This window comes from Myotis brandtii, unplaced genomic scaffold, assembly GCF_000412655.1.
Source record: "Myotis brandtii unplaced genomic scaffold, ASM41265v1 scaffold540, whole genome shotgun sequence".
NCBI lineage: Eukaryota > Metazoa > Chordata > Mammalia > Chiroptera > Vespertilionidae > Myotis > Myotis brandtii.
This window is the reverse complement of record NW_005369990.1, coordinates 1,452,280-1,469,167: the sequence shown is the minus strand read 5'-3', so window position 1 is coordinate 1,469,167 and position 16,888 is coordinate 1,452,280. Positions and strand designations below refer to the sequence as shown.

Here is a 16,888-nt window from a genome sequence, read left to right as displayed (position 1 = left end):
CCAGGCCTGCAGGGGAGGGCAGTTGGGGGGAACCAGGCCAGCAGGGGAGGGCAGTTGGTGGCGACCAGGCCGGCAAGGGAGGGCAGTTAGGGGCAATTGGGCTGGCAGGGGAGCTGTTAGGGGGTAATCAGGCTGGCAGACAGAAGTGGTTAGGGGTAATCAGACAGGCAGGCAGGCGAGCGGTTGGGAGCCAGCAGTCCTGGATTGTGAGAGGGATCCCAGATTGGAGAGGGTGCAGGCTGGGCTGAGGGACACATACAACCCCCGCCCCGTGCACAAATTTTGTGCAACGGGCCTCTAGTGTATATATAATTTACAGCTATACTTTCAATTCAGAGAATAGATCAGTAAAAATAAAGGATGAGAGAAACCAGGTTAAAGAATAAAATGAGAGAGGAAAATATATATTGCATTCATAATATAAAAAAGCAAAAAATATATAAAGCATTGAATCTTAAATTTCAAATAGCCAAAATATTTTTGCTCTATCTCATTAGGTATAAAATATCTTAAACAACCTAAAGATGCAGACTTCTAAAATGAAACCATCAGGATCTACATCACCGTATACATATATTATTTAGTTAACATATATCGTTACACTCTTAAATGAATGTGACCTTCTTTCCTAACAACCCAATATCCAAGAATATCAAGGAGAAACACTAAGATCAAAGAGCAATTATTGTTCCACAGCTCATATAGCCAATCAGGGTAAATTTCTAATTGGAGCAAAAACAATTACGATTACCAGAGGATGATATGGTTCTTGTATCAGACAATTTACGAAATAGTAAAGAATCATATTGAATATGAATCATTCACATCATGTCTTGTTGCTAAAGATATTAAAATAGAAACTACACTGTTATTTATAATTATTATTGTTATTAGTACCACCATTCAAACCACTGTCACCATCAGCTAGTGCCAACTGAGCACCTAATTTTGTAGAGTGCCATGGACTGTGACCTTAAGAAGCATTCCCCAACTTGCATAGAAGGCAGTGCTCTATGCTTATATTACTTGTAATAGTGCCCCCAAGCTCAAGTTCAAGTAAAATAAAATGGATATCCCTTTGGGGGGAAAAATAGAAACTATACTATATTCACATCACAGCATAATCACAAAGTAAAAGAAAGCATTTGTCTTTGGAAGAACTAAAATAAAGGTACGCCATATAGTAATATAAAAGGTGTTATTCAGAAGATGTTTTAACCTTTCATGAAATGGTTAGAGTGCCTTAATTTGTGAGTTGCATATCTAAGCTGCTCTAATAAACCAGAACAGTGTTGCATTCTGCCTCATTTATGTAATAAAAAACTGACAGTATAAAATTCAAGAGAGCTGAGGAGAATGGCATGATTCATGTTCAATATTCTTTTATATATTACTAGAGGCGCGGTGCACAAAATTTGTGCATGGGGGGGTGGGGTGGGTCCCCTCAGCCCAGCCTGCACCCTCTCCAATCTGGGACCCCTCTGGGGATGTCCGACTGCTGGCCTGATTGCCCCTCACTGTCTCTGCATTCCAGCCAGTTGGCCCTAACTGCCCCCTCCCTGCCGGCCTGGTTGCCCCAAACTGCCCCCCCTGCCAGCCTAGTCCCCCCTCACTGCCCCCCCTGCCAACCTAATTACCCCCATCTGGCCCCTTGCCAGCCTGGTTGCCCCCAACTGCCCCCCTCTGCTGGCTTGGTGGCCCCAAACTGCCCCCCTTTCCGGCCTGGTCACCCCCAACTACACCCTCTGCCTGGTCGCCCCCAACTGCCCCCCATGCCAGCGTGGTCACCCCTCACTAACCCCTCTGCTGGCCTGGTCGCCCCACGCAGCCTGCTGTTCAGTTGTTTGGTCATCCCTCACTAACCCCCCTACCGGCCTGGTTGCCCCACACAGCCTGCTTGTTCAGTCGTTTGGTCATCTCTCACTAACCCCCCTGCCGGCCTGGTCGCCCCATGCAGCCTGCTGTTCAGTCGTTTGGTCATCCCTCACTTGCCGGCCTGGTCGCCCCACGCAGCCTGCTGTTCAGTCGTTTGGTTGTCCCTCACTAACCCCCCTGCCAGCCTGGTCGTAGGCAGCCATCTTGTGAGGGCGTGGGGGTTAATTTGCATATCACCTCTTTATTATATAGGATCTTTCTGTCCTCTGGTCAATTGCTACGATAAGGCTCTACATAATTACCCATCTAACCACACACATTACCATTTCTATGACTTCCTATCATGGCATTCTCACCCTCATTTATTCTGTTCCAGACACACTGACCTTTTTTCTATTCCTTGAACATTCCTAGCATGCTTCTAATATGAAGTCTTTGCATGTACTGTTCTCCCCTCTACCTAATGCACTCTTCCCCCAGATATCCAAAGTGCTCACTATTTTAATTCCTTCAGGTCTTTGTTCAAATTCATCTTTATCAGATTACTTACATAAATTAGAAAATTTAGTCCATAATCTTGGCTCTCCCTATCCCCCTCACGCTATGTTTTTTTTCTCCACAAGATTTACATCCATCAAATCTAGTATATATTATTTATCAGTGTTTGTTTATTGTCCATTGCCCTCATCCCCAACTAGAATGTAAGCTCCATGAGGGCAGAAATTTCGTTTTGTTGATTGCTTAGTATAGTGCCTGGCACACACTAGACTCTCAGTTAAGTACTTGATGAATGAGTAAATAAAGTACTTTCTGTCCCTTTCTCCTTTGTGCTGAATTATGGAAGATTTATGTCTTCATCTATTCCACTCTTCCATCACATCTACTCTGCCATTAAGCACATCTGCTGAGTTTTTAATATTTCTCATTGAAAAAAATTTTAATTTCCAAAGACATTTGTCTGGCTACCATATCTGTTCACATCTCTTTGAAGATATTAATTATATACTATATACTTATATGTCCTGATAAGTAGTCCATCAACTGTTTCATAATTGCTAGTTTTTTATTCGTAGTTTCATAATTCTTTTTCAAATGCAATGATTTTCATCAAATACTTGGCAATTCTGGGTTCTATACTTACTTTTGAATTTGTATCCCCATATCTGTCTGGAAATACTGTATCTGCTCAACCCAGTCCATATCCAGTAGTTATGGAGAAGAGGCAAGTCATGCTGCCAGGCAGTCTGTCAGTACCTAGTCTTCTGGGAATAAGGGCTCCTTCTTACAAGGTTTGCCCTCTCTGGGCACCATATTATCAACTCAAGCCCCCATAAGTGCTGCTCTCTTTAAAAAGGAACATGGTGCAGGGGTTTCTAAGCAAACAAATGCCAACAGTACCCCAGGCCACTCTTCCACTGCCTATATTCACTGCTTCTGAGCTTAAAACACTATATACAGGGTGCGCGGCAAAAGTAGGTTTAAAGTTGTGAGTACAGGAAACACAGAATTTATTCTTGTATTATTATTTCTTAATTATTTTCCATATGAACTGCAAACCTACTTTTGCCCAACCATGTATAGTTCTATCTTCCAGGGATACTTTAAAACTTCTAGTCTATTAAAAGTACCCTTTTTGTCTTCCATTTACCACTGCAGATAATAAATAATATCTAGTATAACAAAAAATATGTATAAGCTTTGGAATCTGATGCCCATATGTTCTAATCTGGCTAACTCACTATTTGGCTGTGGGAGATCGAAGAATTTACTTAACTACTCTGAGCCTAAGCTACTTTTCTGTTGAAACCTTAGATGAGATGAGTATAAAGTGCTCAATAAAATGACCAGCACATAGTAAATACCCATAAACATTAACTACCTGACCCTGTTGCCTAAATCAAGGTCAGCTACACCATGATTAAAATTAAGTAGTAAATTCCATAATTCTAGGTTAACATATTTTACAATTAATCTTTTATTAAGATTTCTGATTATAAGTTTCCAACATACATGTATAGAAGTAAAGACTTTTGAGTTATCTGACAGACGGACAGTTCTCTTCCCTAAAGTCTAAAAGTTGGCTATTGAAATAGTTATCAAAAGTGTAAGTTCATAAAAACAGCTCTTGTTTAGAAAGAGTAAAAGTCTATGCTTTTATTAGGTCACACTAAAACTAAAAAGCGTGTCAGCAGTATCCCCAAGAGTGATGCTTAGCACAATATTAAATCCAGTGAAATAAGACGAGCCATAAGGGCAAAACAATAAGCAATGGATACATCATTGTTGCTGGAACAACAGCACACAGTACTTCATTTCTGAAAACTACAGAATAGAAGTCATGAAAGACTTCTCCACTATGTCAGTCATCATATTTCCTTTAAAAAAATAAGGCTTAAAAGTCTCATTTGCAAGTAGCAAAATAAAAGGAGTTTTATTTGAAGTTGAGTGTTTTATTATTAAACTTTCCTGTTTTCCTACAAAACTGTTGCTTCAATGTATAAAAACAGCACCAGTAAACACAGTATATTATAAAATTAAGACAGTATTGTTCATCATTTGACACTGTAAGGACTAACAAAAACTTTCTCCACTGCCAGTCATTTTCAGTGGAAATATCATTAAGTATTTTGACCCAAATCCAGAGACAGATTTAAGGAGTTACAATCCTATCTAACAAAGAGGGAATATGCTAGTTGACGCCATCGCAAAGATGGGGGCACCCACAGCCAATAAGGAGGGAATATGCTAAGTGACTGCCACGCCCTCAAAGATGGCGGCGCCCACCGCCACAAGATGGCTGGCAGGGAAGAGCAGTTGTGCGCAATCAGGCTGGCAGGGGAGGGCAGTTGGGGGCGATTGGGCCGGCAGGGGAGTGGTTAGGGGGTGATCAGGCTGGCAGGCAGAAGCAGTTAGGGGCAATCAGGCAGGCAGGCAGGCGAACGGTTGGGAGCCACCAGTCCCGGATTGTGAGAGGGATCCCAGATTGGACAGTGAGCAGGCTGGGCTGAGGGACCCCCCCCCCCCACCCCCGCAGTGCACAAATATCGTGCACCAGGCCTCTAGTATTCTATAAGGTTTAAGATAACAATGTTATCCTTGAATTACATAAATTTTATAACTAGATTTTACCACAGATAATTCCAGGAATTCTGAATATTATAACTGTAGCCCAGCCTAAAAATCATAGGGTGTTGTAAAAAGATGCATATTATGTTTATCTGCAATCATTAAAAAGTTAGGAGTATTTTCTTCCAGTAGCATTTTTGTAGTTTCTTTTTCCACTGGTGTTACTAAAAATTGCTATTTTAAAATCTCCTATCCACCACTAATTTCTGACAACTATGCTAGACCAAGTTGTTTCATGCTACTTTATTTAGGTGGGGGGGTCCATTTTCACTCCTCACTACTTTTTATGTATTTCTCACATGCTTCTTCACTCATTAGTTCATCTTGTTCTGAAGGGTTACTTAGTGTCAACTTGATCTGCCAACCATCGTCATAACAAGCTTTGTTGGTAAGTCCTGGATTTTCTAGAGCTTCGTTAATTTCAGTTATTTCTTCTGACAGAGGATAACAGGGTTCACTAGCAGCTGTCATACTTTCCAAAGCACTACACTCATCGTTTGTTCAATTTTGTCCCAATTTCAGGCAGAGTACAGTATATAACATCTCCCAGCTTCCTGTGCAAAATTGCTGACTCCCACTGTTCTAATATCATTTTCTGTTGTTATCCATTCATGTTTCTCTGTGAATTTACACAGGGAAAGTAGACTGGGGCTGGTGCACAGCATCCTGACAACACCAGCCTTCAGACCCCCTGGCCTCCGTGGTTAGGGCATGGCAGGTGCACGTTCTGTGCCGCAGATAACATCATGTTCACAGGGGTCTATTTTATTTCTTAATCTAATGTTATATTTCAAAACTATCCATGAGAAAAATAAATTTTGTGGTAGAATAAAACATTATTTTTTATAAATATTTGCCGGAGGCTGGTCCATCCTTGTTGCTTGACACAGTCGCTGCAGGGAAGAAACATCTGCACAGCATATGTTTCAAGGGACCTGGCATACTGTTCTTAATAGGTTTGCTCCCCTTCTTAGCGCTATGTGTTCTAACCAAGGCCACCTCTCCGAGAAAGGTTGTTTCCCCAGGTGAGGATTTTTCCCTGGAGTTAGGGATTAACGGGACTAAGGAAGGGAATAAATCAGTAAAACCCCTTAACTAAGTACCAGGCAGGGAGTTAATCACCTTAACTACAAACAATCATGCTAAAGTTACATAATCTTTACTTAGGATAATCCCCTTCAGTTACTTCCTTGTAGCTTAACAGAACAGTAGAGTAGTGACCTTGGAATGGAGATAACAAACGCCCTAACCTTTGGAATTGAATGGATAGGATTAAAATCAAATGGTATAAATACAGATGTAACAGGAGAATAAAGAGAGAACCTGGCTAGAGAACCTGGCTATGCTGATCATCTGAACACTGCCTCTGTGTCATTTCTTCTTCGCCGACTCCATCCACACCTTTGGGAACCCCTGGACCGCTGGGGCTGGACCCCAACAAATATTTACCTGATTGAATGGATAGATAAAAGACTTGTAAAAATTTATGCCCTAGCTGGTTTGGCTCAGTGGATAGAGCATCGGTCTGTGGACTGAAGGGTTCCGGGTTTGATACCAGGTCAGGGCACATGCCCGGGTGGTGGGCTCGGTTCCCAGTGTGGGGCATGCAGGAGGCAGCTGATCAATGATTCTCTTTCATCATTGATATTTCTATCTCTCCCTTTCTCTCGTCCTCTCTGAAATCAATAAAAATACATTTAAAAGACAAAACAAAACAAAAACCTGATCTTAAAAAAAAAAATTTTAGTTAATAAAAGGCACAGATATCTCAAACAGCTTGATCTGGAAAAGTGGCTATTAAATATAACTTAAGCCCTAGCTGGTTTGGCTCAGTGAACAGAGCGTCGACCTACGGACTGAAGGATCCCGGGTTCAATTCTAGTCAAGGGCACATGCTGGGGTTGTGGGCTCAATCCTAGTAGGGGGCATGCAGGAGGCAGCTGATCAATGATTCTCTCTCATCATTGATGTTTCTATCTTTCTCACCCTCTCCCTTCCTCTCTGAAATCAATAAAAATATATTTAAAAAATTTTAACTTAACTACTTAAGTTTCAATAAATTGAATTCTTTTTTAATAATAAAATTATTCATCAATAACTATCTATGATTTCCCAAAAGAATTAGACTACAAATTATTTTAATTATATACTATCAGTTATTAGTGATCTATGATAACATGGAAATATTATCTCCACAAACCTATCTACACTAATAAAAGAGAAAGATGCAAATTGACCATACCTTTGTGACACCCACCGGCCAATCAGGAGTGACTATGCAAATTACCCAACAAAGCTGGCGGATTAATTTGCATATACAGGTGCCGAGCAGCCAGGGGCGGGATGCTTGCATTCCGCACTGCCCCAGCCGCTCCGGGCCTCTGGGCAGCGTGGGAAGGCAGAAAGGTGGCTCCGGGCCAGAACAAAGGCAGAAAGGTGGCTCCAGGCTGGAGTGAAGGTGGAAAGGCGGCTCCAGCCAGAGCAAAGGTGGTGCCAGCAGCCAGGGGAAGGAAGGCCCATTCTTGCACGAATCTTTGTGCATCGGGCCTCTAGTTATTTTATAAGAAAAGTAACTAAAAGTAATTGTGGAACTCCTAGAGAGAAGACATCTAGCTGAAGACATCCTTTGCTTCTTCAGCTATTTGTTTAAAGAAATTTTCAGGTTTCATAATTATTATTAATTTACCTTAATCCATTTATAGATCCTACTTAGTATTTTTAAATGCTATAATAAACATATAACTTACTTTCTGATCACAATTGCCCAGTCTTCTGTATAACTTCTTATACAATCTCTAACATGTGGATCCATTTCACTATTTTAAAAAAGAAAACATTTGTAATTTAGACAGAAAAGCAGCGATGTTGTGAATTTGGTTGCTATAGCTCTATGTTTGTATAACAGGAAATAACCCCACCATAAGAAATAGGATATAAATCAAATAATGGATCGTAGCCTTTCTGTAGTTACTGAAACCAAAAATAAGTTAATGTTTCCTTACCTTTCTTCAGGTACAGCTGAAACAAGGGTTCTGCAGTCCCTAGGACTATGAACAACTTCAATATCATCTGGAGGGAATTCAACCAACTCCCTTAAAGGCCCAGAATCCACACCTAAAGGATGAGTAGCAAGGTACTCTTCCAAATCCACTGCATCCACTGCTTCTGTAAGGGGCACCTTTATAAAGGGGGGTGGGGAGGGAGGTGGTAGGGGATAAGAGGTGAATGGAAAGGAAGAGGCAAATGTTAAGAATTTTAAAACTTTAAGCAAAAAATTTTTATTCTTTAAAATATAATAAGTTTTAACCTAATTACTTCTAAATTGTCAACAGATGCACTAAAGAAACTATGAGGTTTTGGGTTATAATCTCTTTAATCCTCTTGCTTAGACTTTATCCATGCCTCTCACGTAAAGCCAGCAATGATCATTAACAGTTTATAATACTTTACAGTGACAAAATGTTCATTGAGGAATTCTTTTTTCTTTTTTATATCTTTGGAATTTTCATTTCTAAGTTTCTAAATAGTACTTTTATTTTATTTGTTGCTATTGTTGATTATCCTAGTAAAAACATATAACCAGACTGGGGTAAGCTAAAAAATGGCCCTCCAAAAGATCTCCCTGTACCAATCCATGGACCTTTCATGACAAAAAATTAAGATAGCCCTAGCCAGTTTGGCTCAGTGACTAGAGCGTCGGCCTGCAGACTGAAAGGTCCTAGGTTCGATTCTGGTCAAGGGCACGTGCCTGGCTTGCCCCAGTAGGGTGCGTGCAGGAAACAGCCAATCAATGATCCTCTCTCATCATTGATGTTTCTCTCTCTTTCCCTCTCTGAAATCAATAAAAGAAATATTTAAAAAATAAATAAAAATAAAAGGTATGATCTATGATGTGGACATTATCCTCAATTATTTGAGTGAGTCACAAATGCAATCATATACAGCTTTATATGAAGATAGGAAGAGTTGGGCCACACAGAGGAGAAAACCATATGAAGACATAACAAAGACCGATCTGAAGATTTTGGCCTTAAAGACAGAAGTGATGCAGTTACAAGCAGCCATCAGAATCTGGAAGAGGCAAGGAACTAATCCTCTTCTAGATCCTCCAAAGGGAGTGAGGCCTTGCCAAAACCTTGATTTCAGTCCATTGATGCTGATTTGGACATAAGCACTGTGAGAAAATAAATTTCTTTTGTTTTAAGCTACCCAGTTTGTGGTAAGTTATCACAGCAGCCAAAGGAAACTAATTCACAGACCACATTTAAAGTTTCTATTAGTAATAACAGGATATTCAGGACATTCCTTAGCCAAGTTGAAAATATACTTTTTATTAAGACACCCAACTTCTTTTTTGATTCAAGAAAGAAAAAATATTCAGGCAAAACTATAAAGGATTATATAACAAATGTACAGATGTGGACCATTGGTGTTCTGAAAAAAATACAAAAACACACAGAATTACCATATGATGTACCAATTTCACTTCTAGGTATATACCCCAAAAAACTGAAATAAAGACTCAAACTGATTTTGCACACTCATGTTCATAGCAGCATTATTACCCATAGCCAAAAGATGTAAACAACTCAATGTCTATCAACTGATGAATGGACAAACAAAATGTGGTTTACACATACAATGAAATATTATTCAGCCTTTGAAATGATAGCACACTAGAGGCCCGGTACACGAATTCATGCACAGGTAGGGTCCCTCAGCCTGGCTGGCAATTGGGGCCAGGGAGGGACCGCGGGAGGTTGGCCTGCTGGCCGGAGAAGGACCGTGGGAGGGGTCCAAGGTGTGTCTGGCCCTCTCACCCAGTCCCAATCGGCCAGACCTCAGCAGCAAGCTAACCTACCGGTCAGAGCATCTGCCCCCTGGTGGTCAGTGCACGTCATAGTGACTGGTTGAGCAGTCGACCGAATGGTCGGCCAATTGGTCAGACACTTAGCATATTACACTTTTATTATATAGGCTGATACAACATGGATGAACTTTGAAGACATTATGCTGAGTGAAATAAGCCAGATACAAAAGACAAACATTGTACAATTCCACTTATATGAGGTACATAGAATAGACAGATTCAGATATAGAAAATAGAGGTTACCAAGGATTGAAAGGAGAGAGAATAGGGGATTACTGTTTAATGGATAAACGGTTTCATTTTGGGATAAAAAATTTCTGGAAATAGCTAGTGGTAATAGTTGCACAACACTGTGAATATACTTAATACCACTGAATTATACATTTAGAAATGAGCTGGTAAATTTTATGTTATGTATATTTTAACACCAGATAGATATATAGATAAAAAATTTTTAAAGAACATTTTTTAAAAATTGAAGTCAATGCTTCTCCACCCAGGTATTATTTTGGGGGCAGTATAATTTTTAAGATTTAAAGTATCACAAATGAATATTCAATGAATATAATGACAAAAGTTGGGAGACCTTACACATGTCTAATTCAAAATTAATCTTTCCTCAAAATACCAATCGTATCAAGAGTAAGTGTTAGGCCCTAGCCAGTTTGGCTCAGTGTATAGAGCGTTGGCTCTGCGGACTGAAGGGTCCCGGGTTCAATTCCAGCCAAGGGTACATGCCCAGGTTGCAGGCTCGATCCCCAGTAGGGGGTGTGCAGGAGGCAGCCAATCAATGATTCTCTCTCATCATTGATGTTTCTATCTTTCTCTCCCTCTCCCTAAAATAATTTTTTTTTAAAAAGAGTGTTAGGGTAAGTGTCATAGGAAGCAATGACACTCTCTTAAAAACATTAAATCATATAGAGGATAATTGGTCTTGTTTCTATAATTCATAGAGAAGGTCAGTGGCTTTCTAGGTGTAATGTTAGCTAGATCAAGGAAACAAATTTATTTTTGCTATAACCATCTCCATTCCCTCTGATGCCCATGGGGAGACAGCAGCCTGGGTTAGTCTTGGGATGTAGTGTGAGCTCCTTACAACTATAAATTATTTTACAAGATTCCAAAGAAAGATCCTGTATTCACTGACAAAAAGAAGGAGATTGCAACATGATTTTATAAGAGAGAGTGAATGATGGGGCAGTAAGCAGGGTTAAAGGGTGACAAAGAGAAGTAATAGGGAAGCACTACAGAATCTCTCACAGGCAATGTGAGAACTTGTCTAACTTCAGCAATCATTGCACTGGAATTTTGGCTGACATGTTTATTTTATTTTTATTTTTATTTTGGCTGACATAGAGTAAAGATCTCTTTCAATCCTTGGCAGCATGCCATCAAAACTTCTGGCATTTAATTAGTGGTTGTTTGGGGCTGACGTAAAGGGGGTAAGAAGGTGATAGCTAAAGGGTTGTGTTGTGTTTTTTTTTGAGGTGATAAAAATATTCTAACTTGACTGTAGCAATGGTTGCATATATCTACGAATATATTAAATCCATTGAATTGTACATTAAGTGGGTGAACTTGTATGGTATGTAAATTAAATTTCAATAAAGCTGTTTTAAAAAGTTGAGCCAGAATCTAATCAGTTACAGGAAATACAGAAGTAGAAAAACAAGTCTACAAGGAAAAAATTTCAAAAAAGCTGTACAGAATCTAATCAGTTACAGGAAGTACAAGAGATAGAGAAATAAGTCTACAAGGAAGCAAACATAAAATCCAAAAGGCAAGAAATACTACAAGACAACTAACCCAATTTCCTCAACAAGTCAATGGCATAAAAACAAAGTTAAAATTTCAGAATTGATTAAATCCTGAATGTAGTTTCAGAATTGACTAGGAAATCAACACTTCTATAATACCTCCTAACACTCTCCCCCAACTCATATTTCAGGAAAGAGTGAGGAAACAATAAATAAGGTTATGAAACTAGTGATGCTATCCAATCTACTGGCTCTTATCTTTCCACTATTTTTTCATGGCCTAGTTAGTAATATACCAGTAACATACCATATCCATATTTTAAATATGTTACTTACTGTGGTATGATGGGATATATTGCCAACAATGTTGAGGTTTTTAAGCAGTTGAGGAGAACCACTGTACTGCCCAGAGATCTGCTTCCTAACTTCAGCAGCCACAGTTCTATAACAAAGAAAGCAAATACATTATTTTTAAAAAGAAAACAAACTAGGTTTAAAAAGTTAAGTATACTAAAGACTCATTTAAAAAACAACAAAACCTCAGCATGTCAATAAGACTATAAATTTATAAGGTATCAGTAAATACTGCTTACAATTACAGAAGAACATCTTTATAATGCTGATGTAGGGTATAAGACTGACAGACAACTTACATAAGGCTTTTTCATATATGGCATATCAGGGAATATACTTGGGCTTACGATAGAGCTAGAAGCTATAAATATATGCATACATTAAAGTATATATTTTAAGGATATAAAATTAATTCTAAAATATTTGATTAACAAATTAACATATAAGAATTAGGAAGAAAAAAAAAACCTTTTTTTTCCCTTTCTAATATTACTAGCTCTTCATTCATGCTCCAGAAAACTATTCCCTGTTTTTCTTAACTACTAAAAAATGTCATTATACTTGCATATTAATAGCTTCCCATACTCTGACCCTAAGCACCTTTCCCAAATTCTTGTCATTGAACTTAAGTTGCTTCCTAGAACACTGTTTCTCTCCTGTATCCACAAATTCAATTTTACCCTTAACTAGTTTTAAGGGTGAAACTTAAATGCCAAGACCTCTATACAACAAACTTCTTGACTCACTATAACTAAAAATATCACCCTTCTTTAAAAGCCTTTTATCATAACATGAGCATGTATCATAACCTAACTTGCACTTTCCTCCTATTTATTTTTCCATGTGTCATGTACAATCTACATAAACAGAGGCAGTGGTTTCATTTTTTTTGTTTTCCCTAAAATATTTAACAAATGGTACTCAAAACAGCTGTATGTTCAGCCCTATGAAAAATATAGTCTTACTTATTGACAATGAAGTAAACCACTAAGGCATTACCATAACATAACCTGACAGGTAAGTCTTTATTTTGAATCAGGATTAGAGTTTAGAAGTTCCACAAATTCAAGTCAGTTTTGACCCTTGGGGGCATACTGGTATATAATATATTTACTTAAATAGCATTTCTAAAACAAAATATTTTAGATATTCAAGTGACTTTATAGCTCATATCTATATTCCTTAGATTCCAAAAAACTATAAACCAAAATATTCAGCGAATCCTAAATCCTGTAACTAAACAACTTCCTCACATTAGTAATATTTTTATTAAGTAGAAAATATAACTCAGCAATACAAAATAAAGACCACTATCCACAGTTTTTATGCAATTATTTTCCTGATGTCAATGCCTAACTTCTACCCTATGAGCATCAATCAACTGGCCGATTCTCTATTTTATAAAACTTGCCTTCTCTTCTTTCACTCTTTCTTCCTATCATTTCCATAGCACATAAAGTGAAACAGGCTTCATGACCTGGTTTCTGGATGATACTTTTGACCAGCCTGATGATACTTTTGTTCTGAAGGGTTTTGAAGCTCAGAGCCCTGAACATCTTGGTCCCCATTCAAATTTCCAGCTAAATTTCTAAACATCTCATTTTCTAAAAATTATCCAGATTTTTTATATAATCTTTTCCCCTTCTCCTCATTTCATATCTCCTTGCTTTTTTATATATTCAATCATTCCACACACATTTATTGAACATTGTTATAAGCCAACTACTCATAACAGAAATTTTTGATATAATGTAAAAGAGCTATCATTCTTTAAGGTTCAAGATACTGAACTGCCTCAACTCTTTTTTCTATGGGTAACTTAAGGTACTTTAGATCACAGTTGTGTTTTATAAAAGGATAATTCATTATTCATACTTGCCAAAACTTGGAAGTAACCAAGATGTCCTTCAATAGGTAAACTATAATATAGCGCATACAATTGAATATCATTCAGCAATATTTTAAAAATATCCTATCAAGCTATAAAAAGATATAAAAGAATACTGCTAAGTGAAAGAAGCCAATCTAAAAAGGCTACATATGATTTCAACTATATGATATTCTAGAAAAGGAAAAACTACAGTAACAATAAAAAGGTTAGTGGTTGCCAGGGAGTGCAGGGGGTCAGAAAAGGAAGGGATGAGTAAGTAGTGCACAGGGGACTTTTAGGGTGGTGAAACTATTCTGTATGATACTATAATGGTAGATAAATGTCATTATACATGTCAACACCTATAGAATGTACAACACAAAGAATAAAATGTAATCTATGGGCTTAATAATAATGTATCAATTTTGGCTCATCAATTATGATAAATGTACCACACAAATGCAAGAAGTTATAACAGAAGAAACTTGGTAGGGAAGTTTCTATGAGAACTACATGGGAACTCTATATTTTCTCCTCAATTTTCTGTAAATCTAAAACTGCTCCCTCAAAAATTCAATTAAACAAAATAAGTAAATAAGCAAACAAGGTTAACTCAGAACAGACACAGGAGGAAGAAAAGAACATGAAGACAATAATTATAGGTTAGAAATGAAAACTAGATAAGGAATGAAAGCTTTAAGAAGGGTAATACAGATTGAAGAGAGGGCCAAGGGCAAATTCTGTACACTTCTGGATATGAAAAGATAAGAACATTCATTTCAATTCAGGACTCCCCTTTGCCCTTTTAATGAAACTACATGTTTGGAGTGTTTATTAAATTTAGTTGAAAGGCCTTATAATCTCCTGATCCTTTTGTCAAGATGAGAATATGAAGAAACCTTCAAAAAGAGAGAGACAAAGAACAAATATTCTATGTCTATCTTCTTCAGTGTTACTCAACTCACTATGCCCTTACCTCACTGTTTCTGGGCCTACACCATGAATAATCTAATGTGTAAATGCTATTTCATTAAATTAATGATGTCACTAATGGGTTAAGTAGTGCGATTACTTCATGTATATCTAAGAAAGAAAATTCTTGCCAATTAACCATCACACCATCAATTAATTGGAAGACATACCCTGATTTCGTATGTTAAGAAGTGAAACTTGAAATAAAGGAAATGAGTATTTCAGAAAGAGAATCTTTTCATACCAGACATACAAAAAATAATCCCCATTTTACAAATATTTGTCTTATTTCTTTATGACATAATTTTCCCAAAAAAAAGGAAATTGATAATAACTGAAAATAAGAACCATTTCCAAACTGAGCTGTAACAGCAATATCTGCAACCCAGACAGGGGATGTATTTACAATGAGATCTCTGTATAAAAAGACTTCATTAAATAGCAACAAGGAATTTTTCCCAAATAAAAAACAGTATCTCTTAACCATACTATGGTGCAGAGTATGCAAGACAAGAAATGTGATGAATACAGTTCTTGATAACAGTTAAAATACTTTATCAGATTACTTTTTCTGACAATTTTTGCTATACTTAGTGATAACACATATAGTAAAGCAATAAGGAAGTCCTTTTTACTTCTAATAAGCTATTAACATCAACTGCAAAGTGGAAAGAAGAGTAGGTCAGAAATCCCCTAATTACTTATGCTCCTAAATTAGAATATCTTCTTCCCCTCCCAAAAGAACATGATCCAATATTTGACCCATTGGTCTCATCAACTCTCTCTGCCATAGATCTTCCCCTCCCAAAAGAACATGATCCAATATTTGACCTATTGGTCTCCTTATCAACTCTCTCTGCCATAGGATGTTTGGAAATAACCAACACAGGACGCACATTCTGAGGGAAAGTAATGTTGCATTTAATCTTTCCTCTAACCTCCTCTCATTTTCAGATGCACCATCCAACCATGACTTCCAGAATGACCCAAGGATAATAGGCTAATCTGGGTCTCTCTCATCGCCAGTCAGCCTGAGTAAAGTGAATAAGGAGAATTTAGACTAAAATAAAAGCACTTAGTTGAGCCATTTCTTTAATGTCACAGAAAATAGCTGCAATGTAACATGTCAAATAAGAGAACAAGACCTCTTGGAACTGGCACTGTTTATATCTAAGATAGAAGTCAGGGAAAAAGAGAAGGGTAAGAGAATATACCACAGAATATACCAGGTAAGAAAGTATATCAAAGGCAAGGCAAAAAAGGGCTAACTAAAAATCTCCAAAAGAAAAAGGACAAAAATAGCTGATGATGTCCCAGTGCTGTGACTATCAACGTCAAAGATTGGTGAGGGGAGGAACAGAGAGGGGAGAGGGGAGGGAGGGAGGGAGGCAGGCAGGCAGGCAGGCAACAAATGGTTCTTGGACACTGGTGTGAAGAAACCAGCTATAAAAACCATTTCTGGGATTAATGAGATATTTGAACATAGAGAAGCAAGGTATTACATAATTAAGAATTATTGGTTTGTTTACTTTTAATGCGTGAAAACAGTATTAAGTGTGCAAGAAAATGTCCTTATATTTTAGAGATACAAATGATTTAGCTTAGACTCTTTAGTTATTATTACTCTGGCTTAATGAGGAAAACTAGCAAATTAAATATGAAGTACAGATGGAGCAAATACCCTTCAATCAGTGTATCACGGCCTCCATAAAGCCCTGCCTGATTATTTCTATTCTATTTCACTTAGGTAAGACACTCCTTTGTGCTTTCCAAGCACTCTGTGTTTATCCATATACGTTCAAAGAAATGGAGTTCCTAGGAGGCTAGTTCAGACAGGCAGAGTAGCCAGACTGCTTTTCACCGTAGTATACGAAGAATCTGGCCTTGCTGACATAGAATTTGATTTCAACAGTAGGAAAGCCTGGTTTGTAAACATTCTCTTTAAGAAGAAGCACATAAATTGCAAAGTCAGTTTTTCTTAAATAGTGGTGATGCAACCCTCAACTATAAAATTCGGTGGAGAAGAAAAAGGTACAGTTAAGTATCAAGAATTTGGTTTCTCAG

At 37.9% G+C, this 16,888-nt stretch overlaps 1 protein-coding gene and 1 pseudogene across 2 annotated transcripts in view; both read right to left on the bottom strand.

Annotated features, from left to right (window-relative positions):
• Positions 1–15,781, bottom strand: part of DOCK7 (dedicator of cytokinesis 7) — a 164,254-nt gene extending 148,473 nt beyond the window's left edge. For both annotated transcript variants that reach the window (XM_014549256.1, XM_014549257.1), the window contains exons 1-4: positions 15,763–15,781; positions 11,965–12,070; positions 8,004–8,179; positions 7,749–7,817 (exon numbers count right to left, since the gene is read on the bottom strand). In XM_014549256.1, the coding sequence (XP_014404742.1) occupies positions 7,749–7,813 (65 nt within the window). In that variant the 5' untranslated portion in view covers positions 7,814–7,817; positions 8,004–8,179; positions 11,965–12,070; positions 15,763–15,781. The remainder of the gene's footprint in view (positions 1–7,748; positions 7,818–8,003; positions 8,180–11,964; positions 12,071–15,762) is intronic.
• Positions 5,194–7,354, bottom strand: LOC102255124 (annotated as a pseudogene).
• Positions 15,782–16,888: the final 1,107 nt, after the last annotated feature.